The sequence below is a fragment of the Acanthochromis polyacanthus genome, chromosome 21 (assembly GCF_021347895.1).
Source record: "Acanthochromis polyacanthus isolate Apoly-LR-REF ecotype Palm Island chromosome 21, KAUST_Apoly_ChrSc, whole genome shotgun sequence".
In the NCBI taxonomy this organism is placed as follows: domain Eukaryota; kingdom Metazoa; phylum Chordata; class Actinopteri; family Pomacentridae; genus Acanthochromis; species Acanthochromis polyacanthus.
Genome location: NC_067133.1, coordinates 16,928,797 through 16,949,403, shown reverse-complemented (window position 1 = coordinate 16,949,403; position 20,607 = coordinate 16,928,797). Strand labels below are relative to the sequence as shown.

Sequence of the window (20,607 nt, the reverse complement as noted above, 5' to 3'; positions counted from 1 at the left end):
TGTGTCCAAAGTTTCAGCATGCTGTCGGATTTGCAGAACAGTGAAACAAAAGCATTAATTCAACTCAATGAACATATGATAGCTCAGATGAAGGCTGAAAAAGAGCCTTTTCACATCAAACACTGCTGTCAAATGCCAGCATAAACTCCATTGGGTTGTTAGGAGGAAATACATCCAAATGCCCACTAATCTGAGCCACTTTGATCAAACATATCAGAACCTTATATGCCCGTATACAATGTTTCTGCAAGAGTAGAACAACAGGTTTAAGAAAACACGAATCAAAAGCATTACCATTCATGACGGCACGCAGTTTGGATTGATTTTCCCTCAGATTTAACTATTATAGTGACACCAATGGGACAATATCAATATCGACCAAATTAATAACTTCCCTGCTGCGGCCCCTGGCTGTGCTGCACCTGTATCTCTTCACAGTCCACGAGAAGTAGCGGGGAAACAAACTTTGGATCTATTGAATAAATTCCTGTGAGCAATTTATGCAAAGAAATTTAATATAGCTGCAGACTCTCATCCGCTCTGCAAATAAATGGTTACTTCTGTGCTCAGATATGACTCTAAAGAGCACATCACAGAGAAACCACAGTCGGCCGATTCATATTCCCTTGAATCGCAGGCGTTAACATTCAAAAAGGGGAAAAAAAAGGAAAAGACACACTTGGTTGTTTTTCAAATGTCAAGGCGGAATAAACAACTGATTTCTTTTTTTTATATGCGCGTCTTTAAGCTGTATCTAAGGCTGGAGCTGGAGTAAATATATGTGAGGCTTTGATGATCTCGCTTCAGCTAATGTTTGTTTTGGAGCAAGTTGTAACTGATAATCATATTATGGAAAACACTGTATCGGCTTATCAGAGAATATTACTGCCCTACTTGCTGCCCAGTGAGGGATTTAGGTGAGCATTATGAACTCAGCCACAACAAGTCCCACTTCCTCTGATTATCTGACACAAGGTGCTGACAGACGCTCACTGTTGACATTTCTGTTGATATTGCCAGTGAAAAGGACAGCATTGGCGCAGACTTAGAGCGCTCGCAGGACTTACGCAGTCGCATTTTCCTCTTTGTTGGCCTTGTATTGTAGGACTTGGCGTATCATCTGCAATTGAATGAGCCGTGGTACTGACCTGTCGTGACGGACCGGGATCATGCATCAGGGCTGTTTTTCTCTCCGTCATCACAGTTGTGTGGTCAGGCCTGACACCCGGAACAGCTGAAACATCACAAATGCAAAATGTAAAAGCCCCATTGTAGAGCTGCATGTCAAAAAGTAGTATGTGTAATGGATAGCGGGTCGCGGTGTCAATGTTTTCTACGTTGCCGTGTGATCCCAACCTGATTGGTTTCTGTTAGAAGTTATTATTAGAATAACACAGACCCTACTTACCATAAAATAACAGGTGAGGTTAATGGCAAATAATTTGTTGCATTAAAACCACAGTTTTTGCATTTCCCTCACTTTTTCTACCCCCCTGCTCTAATGGATTTTATTTTACTGAATATTCTCTGAAAGCATACATAATTCTGTGTGGAAGCAAATCTCTGTTTCATGAATACAAAAGCAATATTAAAAGCACGACTTAAGAGACTATGAATTAATCATTTTGTGTTACTCCGAAATGAAAAATGCACAATTAAAAAAAAAAAGTATTTTTTCCGCACTATCCTGTGTGGCGGCACAGAAGATGTAGTGTATTATTTGTTCGAAAACAAATCTCCAGTTGCTTGGCTCCTTTTATGCAGATAATACAAACATGTCACAATGAGTTTTGATGCTGCGCCAGTGTAATTTTGCAAACATGAGAAAGTTTCTCCAAAAGTTCCAGAAACAGCAGCGTACTTGTGGCATAAGCGAATTCTACTGGTGGTGAACACTGTATTCAGCCACCAACGCATTGATATTTGTCTTACTGTAGCTCAGTGACGTCTCCAGAAAACTTAGGTACATTTTTCCATAAGTACAGGGGACAATTAGATATCATTACACCCATTAAATTATATATTTTTGGCAGTAGAAGCAAAAATCTACTAATACTTTATATTCGAATTGTTGTATTTGTCAATTAATCCTGTGAAAAATAACACATTAGTTTATTTCTCAACCCCTCTGTTGGATTTGTTTCTCAGGAACAGCAATGTTCCTGGGTTGTGTTTAATTATCCAAAACTGGCAGAAACTAACAGAAATCCCAATAAACATTGTATATATCTCATTATTAACTCCATTACTAATCACTTCTATCAATATTGAGGGTAATGGTGTTCTTTCCCTCTCACAGATCACGGTTCAATGAGGGTAATTCACTCATTTTTCATTAAAAATGTATGTTAAAACTTGCTAATGTACATCGGAAAGACCTATGTATACAATGAAATAGTTTTACATGACATTTACTTCAAACTAATTTTGTTTCCAATTTTGATTTTTGTTTCCTTTGCATGTAGTGATGACAAATTAACACGAGACATCTCTTCTGTTCAGGGTGGGTTTGCAAATATGTGTAATGAACCATTTTAATTGTATATGTTGATTAGACTCATTGAGCCAAGCAGAAGAAGTTTCATACCGAAAAACTATTTATTTTTACTTTAAAATAGGTCAGTTTGACCTGAAGCACAACAGGAGGGTTAATAGTGCCCAAATTTGTCACTCCTTCAATGATCTTAGCATCCCTAATGAAGATAAAAACCTTGAAAAATAAGTCACGAATATGTGCTTTGGCAAAACGTGTTCGAACACGAAGAGTAGACAATCATTTTAAATACGAATTCGGTGAACTACAGGGCATTTACTGCAGTGGGACAGTGTTTATGAGGTGCCCAGCTTCATTGTAAATGAACAATTTGAATTTTAATAAAAAATCTAGTTTTCAGTATTGTTGACTAGAAGACATATCATGAGCAAAACAAACAATTAACATTATAGCTCAACATTTCCGCCTTGACATTGCATCACAGCACCAATATAAATTTCGTACGTTGTAAAAACTAAGGACCAAATCCTGTCAAGCTGCAGATTGGGGTTTTTTTGTGTCATTATTCTTCCTCAGAATCAGTTTCTGATGTAGAAGTGCTGAAATATTCCATTTTTTTGGTCCATTGTGTAGTGTAGAGACAGTTTTTGTCCACGAATAGGTAAGCTGGTTTGCTTGAGCTGCTATTGGAGCGGTAAGTGGAGCTAGATCAGTTCATAAATCACATTCGAAAAGGAAGCAACACTGTGGAGTCAAATCTAAGTCACTTCAAGGAATGAAGACATTATTCTCATGGGAAAATACTCTAAATATGCAATTTTGATGGACAAAGATGAGTATTAAGGGCTTTAATCAATGATTGTAGAATGAGTTCAATTGTTTTTGAAGAACAATGGGGCTCTGTGGCACCAACAAATGACCTATTGGGCCGTTTTTCTAAACAGTCAATACTTGTTAGTAGGATCATTTGTTGATTTTGGCCTTTTCGTGGGATTTGTTTTATTACTTGGACTTATTCTATAATCTGCAATTCACTTCTATAATACTGCCAACATAAATATCACAGACTCAATATCAGTAAGCTAACGAGACAACATTTTGCCTCCCAACAGACCAACTAACATATTCAGACAATACACTCGACTAACATTCGCTGATAAATGAGACTATCATGCTGAACCAGGAGCTCTTCTGACACCAAAATCTTTGCTGTTTTTAATCATGCAAATACATTATAATGGGACTGAAATCCCAGTCTTACCAATGTGTAATTTACGAATAGGGACTTTAATGCCTGTGTTACATATATGTCCACTATCGTCTGCCACCAAGCTTCTCCTTCCTACCTGAAGCACATACAGTAATGACTGTGGCACTGGCTTTTCCCATGACATTTAGAGGTTAATTTGCGCTAGTTTCATGGTCATTTATCGATGGAGGGTGCAGAAATTAGCATTCACCACGCTTTTTATTGACAGAAGTGTTTAATAACCCATCAAATCAAACAGGATGGCCAGCTAGGAGGTGCTTCTCTGCAGAGAAAATATGCTCTATTCAAGCTACATGCACTTTGAAGTCTACAAGTTCATTTTGCCTTACCTAGGAATGAGTTGAGAGTAATTTATGAGAGGGAAGCTTTGTGGTAAATATTGTGGAGGAAGTGAAGCTGTGCATTTGCAGATGAGAAACCTGCGTGATGCTGCTTTGATCCAGATGGACCTGGTCAGTGTTGTGGAGACAGATGAGGGAAGAGTTCTTGTTCTCACCACAGGTTTCTCTTTATTGTGACAGATTTACAGCCTCGCTCAATCTATTATATCTTTTTTTTTTTTTTTTTACCCGCTGTCTGCCAAGCGCACTGTCTGAGATTTACAGTCTTTCTTCTCACTTCCTTTCACATCCCTGCTCTCAAACTTTGTCACTTTTCCTCTGAGCAAGAGTGAAAATTGTTTACTTGTGTGCTTGAATGAATGACAATTTTCTCTCCGAGAGGCTGCAGAGGAAGCATTGTGGGGTCGTGGAACAACGCAACCGTGTTCACGATTTCATTTGGAAAAAGAACTTATTCATCAGGCGAAGTGCTCGTACCGGCTCCAAGCGCCAAAGCAAATCACGTGCGCTTTTTTTTTTTGTCTAGGAAATTAGTTCAAGCCCATAAGATACACTGCACATAATTTCTGTGATCTCCTTTAAAATTCCCAGCTTCCTCCCCCCCCCCCCCCCCCCTTTGCACCCTTATCTTCCTCTAACCACTGTTTGCTCGAATGTGTATAATTTCACATCCACAGATTCACACGGCATGTCACCATCTCAGAGTGAAATATACTTATGTTCAAAGGAGTCCTAATGTGGAGTGATGGGTGGGCCTACAGTAGCCTCGGAGCCGCTGACACACAGCTGTCTTTGCTATAAATCTTGCAAATCCACACACACACAAAAAAATCTCTCTTGAGAGTTCTTTGAGTGGTAAATTGCTTCAGCTCTAAAAGTAAGTGTTGCAAGAATCTCCCTCTATGCACTGTTATTGAGCAAATCATTTTTAGTCCAATATGGTGAAAAGGCAGTCAAAGCCGCAACTGCAATTCTTTCAGATTACGCCTGTGTGACCAAATGTAAATAAGTAAACAAATCTGACTTCTAACGTATAGCTACTGGACAAGGTTAATCCTGCAGGTTAATAAATATAACGCATTCCCCCTCTTAATAGCACGCATGGCCTTGTCAGAGTTCCTTTATCTACAAGCCCTGTCTGTGAGGTTATTATATAATTATATCATTGCATTTGTCATTTGCTTTTACCCTTGGGGTGAGGAACAAATTAAAGCACTGAGTATGTTAGCTTTATAAGCAGAATGTCTGCTACACAAACCATAACAAAAGTTCATATTTTCTGTGTAATGAATGTTACATTATTTATACTATGAATTATGGATGAACTTGTGCAGACCTGCGCAGCCCTGAACGGGATGGCTTGTAATCAATCCTTGTCTGATGGACCTCTCCGACAAACATTTATTAGCGGTTACTCTGTCTCAAGTCTGTTTGGGAAACTAAGTGCTACAGAGCAATAATAGGAGCTATTATTACCTGCACTCAAGGTGTAAATTACACCACTATTCACGGGAAAAAAAGCGCTGCCTGTAATTTGGGAATAAATATTAAGATATTGTAACTGTGATGATTTGAAGATTGCGGCAACAGAGATTAAGCAGCTCACTGATTTAGCGTCATTGAAAAGCTTATTGAAGCCGACTGTTAATGCTACTCAGAAAACACTAAAGAGAATGCACATTAAATGACAGCATCCTTTGAGTTAATACACTTTGTAACTTCACAGGCAGCGGTATAAGCACTGGGCTGAGATAGGAAGGAAACATTATTCATGGTGTTTTTCATCCTAACTCTACTTTATTAGCTTATTTGATTCCCCATTCTCCTCATAGTTGATTCAATACATTTCCTATTTGCATAAAACTGTCCGGTAAGATTATCTTCACTTATTCGATCTATCCGAAGAGTCACCTTGTTCAGGATCTTATATGAATAATGAGATTTTAAATTGGAAGACACTCACACAGAGAATGAGGCATTTACAGTTAATTCATCTCATTGAGTTACATTGCTTAGAGGTATTGGAGGGTTTAGATTTTCATTCAAGCATCATATTTAACAGTGTCTGCTTCCCCCACTTTACTGGCATTGAAATTTAAATGGCCTGAGCCTGACAGATCCAATATTGCGACCCACTGTTGCTATTTTCCTGGGAGCAAATATATTGTCAAAATCCGTATATTCAGAGAATGAGAAGGCAAAAAAAAAGAAAAAAAGAGCGATCACATGGAAACCCTCACCTTTGTGGTCTCCCTTTTTGGCAAATATTTCAATAGGACAAAACTCCACTCTTTATTTGCCTATTTATAGAGACCTGTGCACATCTGAGTGTTGAAGGAAAGACTCGGGATGCGTAATTTGCTCCTAAAAATGTCTTAAAATAATAGCGTGTCAGATTTTTTGCGTAACAATGCCGACTCGTACAATAGCGTCAAATTTCTGTCACACATGCACACACATTCGTTAGTGATTTGACAGAGAGAGAGACACAGGGAACGAGAGAGCGGGAAAGTAAGGGGGGGGGGAGGGGGTTAATTGGCTTTTTATGACTCCAATTAAATAACATTATGCATATACTGGCTTAACGGCTTATATGTGGCCTCCATTAACAATGTCCTCTTGATTGGTTCTTGGGCTTAAGGTCTCCTCCAACTCAGGCAAGCGCTTGTCAGAGTGTCTAAATCCATATGTGGCAGAAAAGAGCTGGTGACAGTGAGAGATTTTGAATAATTTAAAAGGAAAAGTACAAATCTTAAAAAAAGATCAATGACCCCTCCCCCCTCCTCCTCTTTCTTCTTCTTCTTCCCTCCCATCTATACCAACACAACCTGCAACAAGACCACTTGAATCAGTCTGACAATTGAATAAAATAAATCTCGTCATTAAGGCCTCGGCGCGTTATCTTGAAAGCAAAAGAGAGAGAAAGAAAACAAGCATGTGCCTGTCCTGAAGCGGAGCTCCTGAGGTGTTAACTAATCTCTGGTGGCCAGTCTATGCACTGCCTCCTCTAATTGCTCCCTGTATTTCAGTCTGGTGTGAGAGCAGCCATTGTAGCGAGCGCCCAGTCAGCCCCCAGAGGTCTCACACCTTCATTATCACTCTTTATTGCAGAGCCTTATACGGGCACTCGGCACCAAACAGCCTGCCCGTTAAAAATAGAGCCTTCTCCTCTCCTCTCCTTTTGGTGGTTTCAGTTTTAATTACTAACACAGAGCCAAAGCCAGAGTCCTCAGCAGGCCTGGCGTTTTTGTTCACTAATTAAAGCGAGGATGGAGTTTATTGAAGGGACCCTGACTCTGCTCTCTCATCTATTATTAAGAGGGCAGGACAAATCATTTTCAAATTTATATGCTGAAACCTGTCCAGGGACAGGCAAAGGGGCGGCAAAGGTTGGGGGAAGGTGGGGTGAAATGGTGCCGAACACAAGGGAAGGCGGTTGAGACGCCGTATATGCAGAGAGTGGAGGGGGAAGAAGAAGAAGAAGAAGAAGAAGAAGAAGAAGAAGAAGAAGAAGAAGAAGAAGAAGAAGAAGAAGAAGAAGAAGAAGAAGAAGAAGAAGAAGAAGAAGAAGAAGAAGAAGAAGAAGAAGAAGAAGAAGAAGAAGAAGAAGAAGAAGAAGAAGAAGAAGAAGAAGAAGAAGAAGAAGAAGAAGAAGAAGAAGAAGAAGAAGAAGAAGAAGAAGAAGAAGGAGGATAAATGCAGGGAATGAGCTGTTATACAACACAACACAAAGAAAAGGAGGTTGAATCCAACCGCTGTGCATGTGTGAAGTTCTCTGTGATGCAGCACGGCTTAATTTTGATCATTAAGGTGTGCTGCACCAGGAGTATTAGCAAAGATAATGGCATTGATTGGAGGACCCCCTCTGTGTGCTCTGTGTAAACAGTGGGCATAAATACCAAAACAGCGGGGTGGTAATGCGAGAGCACAATGTCCAGCCAGATTGATGTTCTCAGTGATTCACTAACCTCCTCTCGTCTAACATTCTTAATTGTCTAAACAGGCGCGACCCTGACAGCTGCACAGGTACCTCGGTGACAGAACAGAAACGACAAGGCTCTGACCGGAGAGATGGGATGAGGCACGACAGCTGGAAACAAAACAGTTCAGGGGAGACTTTAGACACTTAGTTTCATGAGTAAGTAAGTGCTTTTGTAAGTAAAGTAACATGGTAAAGACAAAAGCTGCAAAAAAATCCCCCAACAGTCTTTTTTTTTTTGCACAAAAATGGGTCTATGCTTAACATTAAAAGAAAAAAACCTTCTCCATAGTGCAGCATTAGCAGAAATGCTTCAGCTGTAATAAACAGCACTGTACAAATGAATGCCTTGTCAAATCGCTGCTATACACTGAAGTGCCTTCTAACAGTTACAGCGGGTGAGGTGCTGAAAAACACAACTGGGAACAAGTCCACACGGAAAATTAGCAACATACAATTAGGGCAGGAAAAATCTTCATATCTGGTTTCTAACCTTTATAGGATGAGGTGGAGTGAATTGAAAATAATGAATTTAGCCAGCTGAGGAGCAAGAGAATCCTCCCTTAGCCTAACAAGCAGCTCGCATCCTCAGGGCAATTAGTCACTGTCATATGAGGGCAAATGTAGAACCTTTGCATGCTTGTTAAGTAAAAACTTACACAGAGGTCACTGACATGTAAGAGAAATGCAATGTAACCACTGAGCTATGGAAAATTTCCAGAGTCAAATAAGCGAGACACAACTCTGGCATTACAATAAATCTGTTATTTTAAATAAAATATATCTTAGCCTTTTAACCCCCTGTTAGCGGGTGAGTTAATGAATGTCCAGCAAACAAGCTTTTCGAATCACTGTCTTTATGACAGAAACATTTAGCTTTAGTCACTTCTTAATAACGGATTATTTGCAAGACATTTAGCATAAAGTAAAGGCAGAATCTGGCCTGCACTGTTTTCCATTCTGTGTTTACGTACTGATTTTCACTTCATGTGCTGCATGTATGTGACATGTTTCCACCTATTTACATCCATTCTTCACCCAGCAAAAAGCCAAACACATTCCCCCTGTGAACTAAAGTGAATTTCACACCCATTCAACGTGCGATTGTTTAATTTCGACACTTCCATGCATTATAAATGTACACTTCTTTCAGGGTGGATTTTTCCAATACATACGGGGAGGGATATATAGGTCAGAGACCCCAGTGCCTTATCAGTAATTCGCCATTGCCTGGTTATTAAGGACAGCTTAGGTGGAGAGGGCTGGAGTACCAGGAGGGGTTAAGGTGAATTGATTGCCTGTGGACATGTTAAACATGACCCTGTCAGGCCTCCACTCCACTCCTAAAATGCGCCAACCTGTGCACCTCACTCCAAGTAATCAGCTGTAGAGGCTTTAATAAAATTCAGAAAGCCCCGAGAACTTCCCCCCAGGGACTGTACCAAGTTGGAAATAATCGAAACCTGAGGCAAGAGACATTTGCACTGTGTTACCGTAGGAAGCATAACAAAATGCCTAGCGCTCTGACCCCTTAAAAAATGTTTTAGGGAAAAGGGGGGGAAAAAAAAAGTTGTGGTTTAATGGAAAGCACATAGGTTGTTGTTGTTCACTGTTAAACAGATTGGAAAGTAATCACCAAAGTGTCTGTTCCTCTGCTGACTGGGTTCAGATGCAGCAGCTTGCAGCAGAGGGGCAGTGGCAGGGTAATTACGGGGTAACTTGGGCTCAATCTGTCTGTAGACGCCCTCCCTCTTGGAAGGGGGTGTTTCCCTTGATTAGCCCGACTCAGGGTGAAGCCCCCACTGCAAACGGCAGATTGAAGTTCATCACGGGGGTCTCAGCTGCCAGTATGTTGCAATGAATTGCTTGCTGTAAGAAGGTGTTGACAGGAGCAGCTGGACATCAGAGAGTGATGAAAAGAAAGGGAAATTCATGGAGAACCCAGACAGAACAGTCCGCTGGGGGGGAAGAAAGACAGAGAATTGGTCATCTGCTGGCGAGGAGCAGAACTGCAGCCTTTTGTGGCCTAGCCTCGGGGTGTGTGTGTTGGAGGCATATTTGTTTATGTGTGGCCTGCGTTGTGGAGAAAGGCTGCGTTGGCGAGTTAAGAAGTGTATGAAGTTCAGTCACGCTGATTGATTGGATCACTGGTGCCTCTGGCAATTACTCAAGCGATAACCTCCCTAAAATAGATGTTTAAGTCAAATGATAATGTAAACCATTCAAAAAAAATTACAATCCGCCTGCAGCATGTTGATAAAATGGCAATAATGGTGAGACTACATAATAAATATTTCTATTATCTTTATGTCATCTCTCGGCAGAAGGAGTGAAACTGTGAGGAACTCATGTTGGATGTTCGAAACACAGATCACACCCAGCCTTGTTTAGCGTCCACGTGATAAATAATGACACTGGATCGGCCTTACAGGGCGGCTGACAGGACATTACATGTGTCTATTCTATCACAAGTGCAGCTCCTTAGCTCAGCAGCGGTGGCTAATGTTAGTGAAAATGAGAAATGTGTGTGTGTGTTTTGATGAATAGAGATGGTGCCCTTAGGTGAGGACAGACTATATTGGTGTGATTTTACCATTCACTATATTAATGAACTGCCTAAAGGTGCAAATTAGGTTTTAATGGGTGTTACTTTACCATCTTGGTTCTACCACACACAAAGCCCCTTTTACTCAACGTTACTCCTGCACCTTTTTTGAGAAACAAAAAAGCCATTACAATATGTCATTTTAGTAATGCCAAAATAAACATTACCGGCTAAACTTTTAAAGGAAAAAAAAATGCTTATTCATTTCTTTTTTTAATGACACAATGTTCCGATTCTTTTCCATCCACACTTGAGATGCGTCCCCTCGCACTGCCAAAATTTTGTCTTCCGCCAGCTTACTGTGAACAAAGCCAAAGCATTTTGTGTGTTTGAACTGCTGTATAATTTGCCGTGCTTTATTTTGCGGCGGGGGGGAACTTGGAAAGGAGCTGCAGATTGCTACGTTTCAAAGAAAACGGGCGACAAAAGACGGAGAGGAAGAGAATAAATGCGTTTTAAGTCGGTAGTTTGAGAGAACAGCGCCTTACCTAACATGGTCTCTTAGCACACTTGACACCAGACACTACTTAATTAGCTGCCATCATCTCTGAGCCCTGGAGAAAGAAGGACAGGCAAATGATTAATGATAAAAAAAAAAAGAGAAAGAAATCCTGGGGAAAAAAAAAACACTTTGACAAAACACAACATCTACAAGTACTGCTGTTATTTACCTTCACTGGTGGTAATGAAGATTATTCAGCAAATTAGTTTTTTTCCTGCTTCTCCAGACACATAAGCTGGAATTTCAGGACGCTGTTTGCATTAGCAAATCATTCCCCAGAATCTGTAATTGATAAAATGTTGTGGGTTTTTTTTTGACACACATAATGGCTGACTGTGCAAAAGTCTACAGGGAAATCTGAAGAGTCATGTTTCTGTCTGTACGGTCCGTATTGCATTTTTCATGCCTTAACTCCTCCACTGAATCTCTGAGCATACTGCAAAATCAATTGCTTTATTGATCTATAACTAATTAGGGGAAGATAAATGGTTCAACTATACAAATACAGGCTCTATAATGAGCCGATGTCGAGCAAGACATTTTAATTGAGTTCTGCGTATGAGGCTATCCTTCTATATTAGACCTCGGCCTGTGTTCAGAATGGGAGTGGTGCTACTCCACAGACACCTGAAGGCCAATTTTTCTATATTTTTCAGCCTACGGATATGTTCCTAACCTCCACGCCGAGGTATTTTGCGCGCTTGTGTCAGTGTGGCAAACGGATCCCGTGGTAAAAACCCACCTCTCGGGTGTGACTCGTGTTGTGTGCAGTCACCAGCGATCAAAGGCTAATTAGTTTCAGCTGACACGGGGTATGGCCCTCAGGTCAAAGATCATGACTGATGTTATGGAGATGATGGTGGAGAGAGGGAAGAAGCAAGGGGGAGAGCCAAGGGATCCGAATCCTCATTAACCAGAAATTGTTGCTCTTACATCAAATCCCAGGCTAAACTTAACTGAACATATTTCCTTTTCTAATCACTTGTTTTAAATCTGAACTCAGGGCTGCTCGCGTCTCACCCCTCGGTTGTAGAAAAAGGCAAAGAGAGAGAGATCAAATATAATCATTTTGTGGTATGCTTCCCCATAGGCTATTTAAAACACACACACACACACACAAATACATATACACCATGCAATTTGCATTATGAAGCATTGCCAGTGTAGTTCACAGACAGACTCAGAACCAGGGGCTCCCTCTACAGGCCGCCTGCTCAGTCCAACAGCTGAGCGTCTTACTGACAGCATGCTTTCTTGCAATGCTTCATTTGTCATAGCAGATGTTCAAAACTATTTTCCCTGGAAGCCTAAAATCTGAAGAAGTAAATTAATATCCCCTCCCCTCCCATTTTAAGTCCCTCAGACTCAGTTCATAGCCTGCACTAAGTGCCCTTGTTGACTCAATTGGATTAGCACTAATATGTAAACACAGGAGGTAAGAGGACTAATCCTCTAATGAGAGGAGGAAAAAGTGAAATAAATAAGTTGAAATGCCACGGCCTTGCCTTTAACGGAGGCATCTGTCAGGTAAGCTGGATATGTGCAGATTGAAAGCAGCTATTAAATGTGGTCCAGGGGATATTCGGAGGTAAACAGTTGTGACCATTCAGTGACAGCGTAATTACTTGTTTGTAACTTAGTTGGATAATAGGAATACAGCCTCTAGGGGATAAGACAAAGACTTGTTAATTATTAAAGCTTACATCAGCCGGGCACTAGAGAGTTGCAATTATTAATGTTGTTGTTCTTGTTTGTGCTTAAACACTACCTCTGCTGTTAATATACTCATTAACCAAAATGAGTGATTTTATTACTCCTGATTTGGTTTGGGGTTTGTTAAACATATCAGGGCTCAGCTGTTCGTTGTTTACTGAGGGATAAACGCTCCTGGCATATAGGTGAGGAGAGAGAAACGCCTCTTTCTATCATATCTGTTGCAAAAAAAAACCCCAAAAAACCAACACTATTTAAAAATAAACTTTTGTTCCCTCTTTAGTCATATAATGTACTATGCAGTACAGGGGGAAAAACACATTTCAATCTAAATCTAATCATGGAATCGCTCCCAATTTAAACATAATATCATATTGCACTCAAAATTAAACAAGTCGTGTGCATTAAGCAAATGTTCTCGCTGAAAATTGTCCCGCGCCATCTGAAGTCGACACTGAAGTGGTGCGCTGCTATAACGTAACGCCTTCCTACAAATGAGAAATTGCTCTATTAATATTTGTTGTATGAAATATCGCGGCTCAGAATGCCAGAGAGTTGCAGCAGTGCAACCCACAAAGGTAATAGAATAGTAAAACATTATTTTATTCTGCTATGTATACAAAAACTTTTATAGTATGCATCATCATATGACATAATGCGACTGAAAAGAGGACTTTTTCCTGGGATGCAGAGCTGTTTTAAAACCACAGCAGCTCCCCAAACATTTTGCTATGAATAGATCCCTGTGTGCATTTTGCCAAAAAGGTGACTTCTGGTGTCCATACTGTTGTTTTTGCTGCCCTTGAAGGACTCTGTAAAAGAACCTGTCTGCTGGTTAAAGACTCAGATTATTATAATAAGCATGAATTCATTTAGATGTATATAAAAACTTAGAATTTAACTAAAAACATATTTCTGTTCCCATCCATTGTTCTGTGAGATGCAGTGAGCTGTAACTGCTGTCACTCCTACCACTGCTCCAATTCTACACATAGCCTTTGTCTAATTTGAAGAACAAAAAAAAATACATGAACATATTCTTGAAATACACAAACTCACAAAAAAAAAAAAGCAAACAAGCAATTATATTTGTTCACTCTCCATTGTGAGCTAAAACCATATGCAGCTTTAAAGGGTGTTTCTCTTCCTAATGGGCCCCGCGGGGATGAAGGGGTTAATTGATGCAGATGTTGATCGCTTTTACACACGATGCAGGGAGCATCTCCCCGGTGGCTCCTATTAGAGGCAGTTTTAATGAAGTGCTAAACAGAAGGCTTTCCTACAGTGTGGCCTGTCCTCAGGAATACTCAGGCAAAAGAAAGCACTTCACAGGAAAAACAAGGTCCCCTATTGATCGCCCCGCCAAATAACTGAATCCTTTCCCAATCGATGCTTATTTCTCAACTTATGGAACCTAATAGGAGACAACGTGAGAGAAAGCCAATCAGGGAGGTGCTATGCTGCTTGGGGCAAATGCACGGGTGTCATGTGGAGGAACAGAAACACTGCAAGTTTTCACCTTTGCAGCTTTCATTTTCCGAAATGTTGCAGCTGAATAAGTGAATTAGCTATTTTTAAAACAACAGTTAATTTGCAAATTTTGCATCTATGCTTTTTTAGATGCTTCGAGGTAAGATACAAATTGCGAACTTTGGCAGCGCGTAAAGAATTACCACAACCCTGGCTCAAAAATTCATGCGTGAATTTAATTCCAAAAACAAAATGACATTTTTATTTCTAGAAGCCCCGCATGAACAAAAATCCCACCACATAATATGTACTAGTCAGTGGAGGTTGGTTAAAGTGATGGTAATGCAATGGGGCTTCTCACGCTGCGTTACCAGCCCATAGTCACTAAATTCTGCTCATTAAAATGACAAACCCAAACACACAGTTACTCAGGCGTGATCTTCAGCTGTGTATGGCATCTGGCCCTGACGCACCTCCGCCCCCAACTCCCCAGAGCATCGCACACACACACACACATGCACACACAAGCAGAGTAACCCCAATCAAATTTTAAAACAATCAGCATTCCTTTCATTTCCAATTTAGTCACCTGCCACAGTCTCCCATTAGTGTCCACTATGATACAGTATTAAGGGCTTATAAATGAGCACGGTGTCTTCCTCCCCTTTCAGTCTGACAGAGTTTTCTGCGTTTTCCCCCCCGTCAGCTCCTCACTCCATCCGTCAGCCTCTCCTCCATCCTGATTATCAGGAGACACCAGTTTCAAAGAGACATCTTAATAGTGATGTCAACGTATTAATTAGAAGTGTTAATGAGCTAAAAGCAGCCCAAATTAAATTAATGCAGCAATAGACAGAGAGCGAAATTAGCTTCAATTTCTGTAAATGATTCTGAAGTGTGCACAACATATCAGGCTGTCTGAACATTCCCATCCCCCAAAGCTAATCAAGAGCTACATTGCAATTAGCTGCTTAATTAAAGCAACACTCTGCTCGGAAAATCCGGCACAATTAAGTAATGGCTGTTATAGCATGAAGACAGACTGTATTTTTCTTCTGGAGGGGAGAGAGGGAAGAAAAAAAAATAGAAAACAACATATTCTATCCCTAATGGCCTGCAGGGGATTGAGCCAGCCAAGATGTGCCAAGATGGAGAGGTTTCTATCTCACGCTTCAATGGGGATCTTTGCTCCAGCTGGAAGCCTTGTGAATCAATGACAGCAAGGAAGATCAAACTGCCGTGCCCAGGGTTGCTAAGACATCTGAATTGGCACTGACTGGGGTGACTGCGTCCTAATCACCAGTTCTATTTTAGCAGCTCAATGGCTTCCAGTTGGACAGAGGGGCTCCAGACTATTGACACTTTGCACATATTTCAGCAGCGGACCTGTTACTGATCCCCGTGGCTGTGGACACTGTTGTCCTTCAGTCCCTGCTGGTGTGGCTGGAATATAGCACAGTGTGGAATAAACAGTCTCAGAGCCAGGGGGGGTGGGGTGGGGGGTGGGGTGGGGTGGGGGAATAAAGGGAGAATAAAAAAAGAGAAAAGAAAGAAAAAGAAAGTGGTTGTAGCTTTACATTTGAATGTGTACGTGGATAAATTGGATGCATTTATTATTCAAAAATAATGTAAACATATAAGAGGTGGCTAATTGGAATGCTATGGACCAATTAGTGCCGGAAAATGAAATTTACATCACATGCGCATCAGAAGATTTGTTTCGGGTGGACCTAATGGGAAGGTCTTTGGAGTCACATGATTAATTGGAAATATAAACTTTAGCAGGCAAGACTAGACAAGAAACTTGGTTGGAATTCACCATCGTTAAGCTGGCCTAAATCTAAACTTAATACCTTTATAACATGTACTATTGTGTAATTTTTGCAGTTTGCATACAGGAAGTCAACACATTTTACTGTTTTGTACCAGCATCAAATGAAAATCTAATGTATTCTACCATCTGCAGCCTTTTTTGACTTAATTTTGTTGCTTTGTCTGTGTTACCATGCAGCAAAATTTGTTTAAAAAAAATCACATTTCATATAAAATTGAGTAAATATTGTCGTTTCGCTGTCGCCAAACTGTCAAACATGTGCAGACTCTTTACTCCTTTGTAGAACAACAGCTTTCAGAGCCTCCTAAACGCTCTAATAAATGCACCCACTGAAGCCGTCATCTCCTATCTGACTCACAAACAACACTGGGTTCAAGTAAGGAACTCCCCCTCCCTGCCACTCAGTTATTTTCTTGTTTTAAAAGCACCCGAATGAGTGGTGAGCTGTGATTAACAGCCTTCTTCGGAGGTGGAGTCCAGGGACCGTGGTGTAAACGCCATCCTTCAGCAGGTGTAGGCCACAGCAGAGCATATGCCGTCAGGTAACCAGGCTGGTTCGCCCTACAGAGACTCAACTGTGATCGTTTCCCTGGGCCTGCTTCTGCTGGGAACCAGTGTCACTCACAAACACCATCTGCCAGAAATCAGGTCTGCCTGCTAAGAGCATTTATCAGCGGGTCAAGGAGTGGTGCCTTCACACCTGCCGAACCAAACAAAAGGAGAGAGCTGTTTAACGCTGCTTTTGTTGCGGCTGATTTCTTCTTTAAGAATAAGCCGTGCAAACAGAAAGCAGCAAAAGCGGAGATGGCTCGGGCCCTCAGTGCTCCAGGACACCTTTCCCTTTGCTGAAGAGAGGGGAAAAGACACCTGAAGTGTTTGACGCTAAATTAGCTTTTCAAAGACAATAATTAGACTTCTCCCCTAAAGGTAAATTACCTGCTAACCAACTGAACTGTGTTCTAATTATAGGATCTTGCCTCTGAGCCATTGCCAAAGATCCTTGTTCCTTGCAAGAAGATGTAAAACACATGAAAAGGAGAAAAAAAATAGATGTTGAAGTGGTAAAGCCTACAGAATACAGAGCGAAAATGTGTTCAGCGCTCTGTAACACTGAGCTGGAAAAGTGACGGATCACTTGCATAACTGCAATAACCTTTAGAGGATTTAAACAAGATAATTTCATACAGCAACCAGATGGCAGCTATCGTTCCTTATGTGCTTCCTGACAGAGGAGGTTGACTGAGCAACACTGGATGGGTGACAACTAGGTACTTATCTGCGCTTTGCATATTTTGCAGTTGATGTTGTGACACTGCAAATTGATTTGTAAGACACACAGTCAGTGAAAGGATATTGAATATTTACACTCGCCAAGTAATAAAACCTATCACGTCTGCGGTGGGGAGGGTTCTGTTGGCCTTTAGGTCGAGGTAATTTCTCATTGTTCTGCCGGGCTGAGCGCTGAGCCTCCCGCAAGGCGGCACTGTGGCTGTGGATCGCTGCAAAGCTTCAGTGAAGGGCCACAGCAAAAGGGCCACACATCTGAATTCATCACCCGTGCTGATAGCCTGACACTAATTAATATGTAAATTTAACATTGTTTGTTTGCCGCCGTGTCAAACTTTGATGTGAGGAGTGGCTTCCAGGTTAACAGAGATTTAGTGGAGATTGAGGACTGGAGACCTGCCACATATCCCAACCAGCCTGTAATGTAATATTTTATTTAAATACACCAACTAATACTGTACGTCTCCACAGCTTAGAACCTGAGAGACAGGCTAATGATATTTTATTAAGCCAGAGTAATTGAGGATCCCATCAAAATATGTAATTAAACACTTAAGCATAATTATCCAACACAGTAGGAACCCGAATGAATTAATTAAAAAACGTCAATACATCAATTTATTTGAATTCCTTTGTCCCTTTTCTACTTGTAATAATTAACATTTTAATTGCCTTAATTTGTGATGAGTAAAAGAAATTCACACTTTATTTGACACCGGCAATAAAGCAAGAAATTTAAGCTCACAATAATGTGGTCGCAGGGAAATGATGATGAATGTTAGCCACATATAGCTGGTTGCAGCTGAGAGAAGGCAAAAAAAAAAATGGTTAAAGTGTTTTTTTTGTGTGCTGTAAAAGTGGAGGGTGTGTGTGCATATGTGTGTGTGTGTGCGTGTGTCTTTGCTTGCTTGCTTGCCGGGGTATATGTTCATTATCAGCAGGCTGCCTGGGTTTGATGCATACCTGGAGAGCAACTTAATATCCTCAGGCCACTACTACATGTCAGGCCATGAGAAAGATACACACACAAGACAGAGGAACATCTCTGGCCCCGGTGGAGCCATTTACCTTTCTCCAAGTAGGTTCAAGATATTAATTAAGATAAATCTACCTCAATTCACACATTCTGCCATCTGCCTATTTATCAGAATTATGCTAATCATTTCTGTAGGGCAGAAGAATTATTACCCATTTTGTGCGTAATTCGTATTAACATTCAGAACTAAATGATTTTGCATTCTGTTCCATATGGACTCCTTACACCATGACATCTTTTCAGCATACAGTATTAAAATAAGGGACACATTCATAACACTCATACGGAGCGTATGACAGCGCCTTCCCTCCGGTACTCCCACAAACAATATGGAAATGTATCCATTCTAATCATACGCAGCCTCTCAGGATTTATTCGTCATGATGCACCTCATGCGTTTGAGCGGCTTTAAACAAAACAATAATCTTATGATGATCCGTTCTGTCTCGGTGAAGTGATTCAAGACTGCTTTTTTTTTTCTCTTCCTTTTGGCCAATAGATGAGCTAGTTAATTAAACTCTGAGGAGATAATTAAGATGAGACGGCTGCTTGAATCACTCTGGTCATTCTGCCATTATCTGGGGCAGGCCGACAGGTGGCACAGGCCTGCATCAGGTGACAGCTCAGCCAACAGATCGCACCATATGATGGTACGGGCACATTTCATAGCATCCCCCCACCCCCCTCTCTGGTGTAAGACACTCCTGCAGACCCACACGTCATGCAAATCTACTGGAAGATCTACTGAGCTGTTCGACTCGATCTCTGCTTTGAGTTTAGCGTCCGTGAGGATGCTGCTCGGGTCAGGATCGGGGGCTGGAAGGAGAGTGCCAGGGCTAAAACAGGGCAGATCATACTCCTGCACAAGCCAAGGACTAATGAGGGTGAGGACGGGGCCAGGCAATGCTATGTGATTAAATTTAGATCTGGAGGGAGATCTTGACCCATGGTGGCCTATGTCTAAGTGACATTTACCCAAGAGAAACACACTGCAGCTGAGGCTTATTAACCTTTTATAGATCTAAGCAGTGCCGCCTGTCTTAATTGGCAATTGGATTATTAAACAGACCAAATTCATAGTGATTTGATTCAACAAGGCCTGCAATGTGGAGGCTATTTTGGAAGGTGCAGCCTGTGACAAAAAGTGCATCCAAGTCATGCACGATCTTCTAAAGTAAATTCTCCGGGAGGATCTTCAGTCAATTACAGGATCATAACAAGCATTATTAGAGGTAAGTTCTGAGGTTAACTGTGAATTACACTGTCAGTAGTTCAGAGATTGAACTACTTCCTATGCAAGTCAGAGATAAAGGATAGAAAATGTGTTTGACACTTGCAGAATTACATCCTAATGAAATATTGGGCAACAAAGAAGTAAATCCTTACTTTTGGGGAAAAAAATGTATTCGTTATACAATCAATGTATAGGATGAAAAGTTTCTGTAAATATCAGCTTCTTTAGAAGATAGTTTAATTACATGCAGATTGCTTTGTGCACGTATCTTGTGCCAGTTGAAATGTGATGTGACCGTGAAGTTTCCGCCATAATAAAAAGAAAGTAAACAATCACCTTTCACATATATGACAAATGAAAAACTGATAACCTGATTATTTGAACATATACAATAATATATAAACTGCAGAGAATACTTACATTTAGCTTAAAAAGACAAACAAAATCATCTTATTTCAACTAAACTTGATTTTTGGAGTCATGCAAATGTACATGTCTTTTTAGTAACAAGCTTTGAAAAGCTTTTTATGTAAATCTAATATATTTTAAGGAATACTTCTGTAAACTACCAATTGACACTGAGCTCAGAAGGGTGAGGTGCCAGACTGTAACTACAAAGTATCATGTCCATATATTTTTTAATGCAATCTATCTTCACTAACATGACTTAAACTGGGGGCAATTAAGGTGCTGGTTGCACTGTCTGTGATCTTATTTTGAAATTCATGATAATCAAATGTGTGTACTTTCCTTATTATTTCTTTTTTGGCATCATTTTCTGGAAACTAAGTAACTAATTCTTACTGGAGATTGACACATTACATACAAAGTCTCGTAAAAGT

General features: G+C 40.7%; 1 protein-coding gene across 1 annotated transcript in view; it reads right to left on the bottom strand.

The window, feature by feature from the left end:
- Positions 1–20,607, bottom strand: part of micall2a (mical-like 2a) — a 90,454-nt gene that overhangs the window by 47,084 nt on the left and 22,763 nt on the right. Inside the window, exons 17-18 of the mRNA XM_051941379.1 lie at positions 11,178–11,243; positions 1,149–1,234 (exon numbers count right to left, since the gene is read on the bottom strand). Of these exons, the coding sequence (XP_051797339.1) occupies positions 11,221–11,243 (23 nt within the window). The 3' untranslated portion in view covers positions 1,149–1,234; positions 11,178–11,220. The remainder of the gene's footprint in view (positions 1–1,148; positions 1,235–11,177; positions 11,244–20,607) is intronic.